The sequence below is a fragment of the Pteropus medius genome, unplaced genomic scaffold (assembly GCF_902729225.1).
Source record: "Pteropus medius unplaced genomic scaffold, Ma_sr-lr_union100, whole genome shotgun sequence".
In the NCBI taxonomy this organism is placed as follows: domain Eukaryota; kingdom Metazoa; phylum Chordata; class Mammalia; order Chiroptera; family Pteropodidae; genus Pteropus; species Pteropus medius.
This window is the reverse complement of record NW_024349798.1, coordinates 17,331,561-17,333,845: the sequence shown is the minus strand read 5'-3', so window position 1 is coordinate 17,333,845 and position 2,285 is coordinate 17,331,561. Positions and strand designations below refer to the sequence as shown.

At 41.1% G+C, this 2,285-nt stretch overlaps 1 protein-coding gene across 1 annotated transcript; it reads left to right on the top strand.

Annotated features, from left to right (window-relative positions):
* The first annotated feature begins 936 nt into the window (after window positions 1-936).
* On the top strand, window positions 937-1,887 carry OR2G6 (olfactory receptor family 2 subfamily G member 6). The gene has a single exon (XM_039885620.1). The coding sequence runs from the start codon at window positions 937-939 to the stop codon at window positions 1,885-1,887; it is 951 nt and encodes a 316-aa protein (XP_039741554.1).
* Window positions 1,888-2,285: the final 398 nt, after the last annotated feature.

Below are 2,285 nucleotides of genomic sequence, written 5' to 3'. Positions count from 1 at the left end.
ATAATAATGATTAGGTGACTATAAGCAGCATTAAACTATTTCAAAAGTTAATATTTTAGAATTTGGGTTTTAAAAGGGAAATATGTGAAGCCTTTGTTCCAAAGGGTAATATCTACCAAAGAGAACCAAGGTAAACCACTTCTCTAACTCATTCCTGATTACTACAATATGGAAAATAATTCAAAAGGAGATAAGTGAAGAGAATATGGTGGGAAGTGAAGGAGACACTATGAGATACTGTGTGTGTGAGATTGCTGTCTGGACATTTAGTTAAAGATGTCAGCAGCTCAAACACTGCATGAAGCTAATACCAGTATCCAGGATCATGAATGGACATTGGGTTGATGCTAACTTGCATCTCATCTCCTCTTGGTCAGAAGTGCTCAAGTCCATCTCTTCCTCAGTCTCCTTCTCTGCCACATCACTTCAGACTCCTCGCTATACCTGAGATGCACCATCACTACCAATATCTGAACTATATTCTCTACACACACACCTAAGTTTTGTTTTTCCTAATTCCACCTCCATATCTGTTGGCCATTGTACACTTTTAAAATACATGGTGGCAGATTCTTCTAGGAGGATCAAACCAAAGTTGGTAGAATAGTCACACAAATAAACATCACTCATTTGAGAGAAATCTCTGCAAGGAAAAAGTGAGGGACAGATGATGGCCTCTTGGATTGTAGACAGAAACGAGAGGGCATTGTGATAGTGTTTGAGTTGTTCCCATTAGAAAGAGTAAAATCTGCTTCAAAGAAACAGAAGGAGAGGCATTTCATGTCAAATGAAGTATATTGAGGAAAGTGCTTTCAGTCTTTAAACATGGCTGAACGTTATAAAATCATATTGGAAACAATCACAGCTCACCAATGTTTGCTTCGTCACCTTCATCCTCCAGAATATTAATCCTGCTATGAATTGACATCTACAGCAATGGAGGAAAGCAGCAACAACACATCTGAAGAGGGATTTCTTCTCCTGGGATTTTCAGATCAGCCCCAGCTAGAGAGGGTCCTTTTTGTCATAATTTTGCTCTTCTACATCTTGAACCTTCTGGGTAACACTGCCATCATTTTGGTGTCTTGTCTGGACCCCAAACTCCACACTCCGATGTACTTTTTCCTCAGCAATCTCTCTTGCGTGGACATCTGCTTCACCACCAGTGTTGCGCCACAGTTGCTGGTTACCATGAATAAGAAAGACAAGACCATGAGCTATGGTGGGTGTGTGGCCCAGCTCTATGTGGCAATGGGATTGGGTTCCTCCGAGTGCATTCTTCTGGCAGTCATGGCTTATGACCGCTATGCTGCTGTCTGCCAGCCTCTGTACTACACAACCATTATGCACCCTCACCTCTGTGTATCCCTGGCCAGCATAGCATGGCTCAGTGGTCTCGTCACCTCCTTAATTCAGTGCTCCCTTACTGTGCAGCTTCCCCTTTGTGGTCATCACAAATTAGACCACATTTTCTGTGAGGTTCCAGTGCTCATCAAACTGGCCTGTGTGGACACAACTTTCAATGAGGTAGAGCTCTTTGTGGCAAGTGTGGTCTTTCTAATTGTCCCCATGTCACTCATTTTAGTGTCCTATGGCTTTATAACCCAAGCCGTCCTGAGGATCAAATCGGCAGCAGGACGCTGGAAAGCCTTTGGGACTTGTTCCTCCCACCTGGTTGTGGTCATCATTTTCTATGGGACCATCATATTTATGTACCTTCAGCCAGCTAAAAGTAGCTCCAAAAACCAGGGAAAGTTTGTCTCCCTTTTCTATACGATAGTCACCCCACTCTTAAACCCCATAATCTACACCCTGAGAAACAAAGATGTAAAAGGGGCCTTGAAGACACTGGTAATGGCAAATGCTATTGGTTCAAAAAGGTTGTGAGCTATAGATATAACTTTAGTGGATGATTTTTAGCTCATGGTCTATTTGGTCTAAATACTGTTCTCTTATACAATGCCATATGGAGCAGTGAAAGACAGAGACCTTGTAAAAAGCTAACATACTCAAGCCACAATGCTGTTTCATTCTTCTAAAACATTCTTCTATGAATTCAAAGATTCTGTGCTGTATCTATAGAAAACTCTTCGTACTTTCTCAACCATACCATCAACTTTCATGCACAAATTATTTTACACTGGAGTACTGGTACTACTGGTAAATCTCTCCTTATTTCTAAAAACTCAACTGAATTGTTTTCTGTAGTCTCTAGCTTTCTTGAAACACCATCCATCTCACCTTCTTGGCAAAATTAATTGTTTCATGGTATATTTTCCCACAAA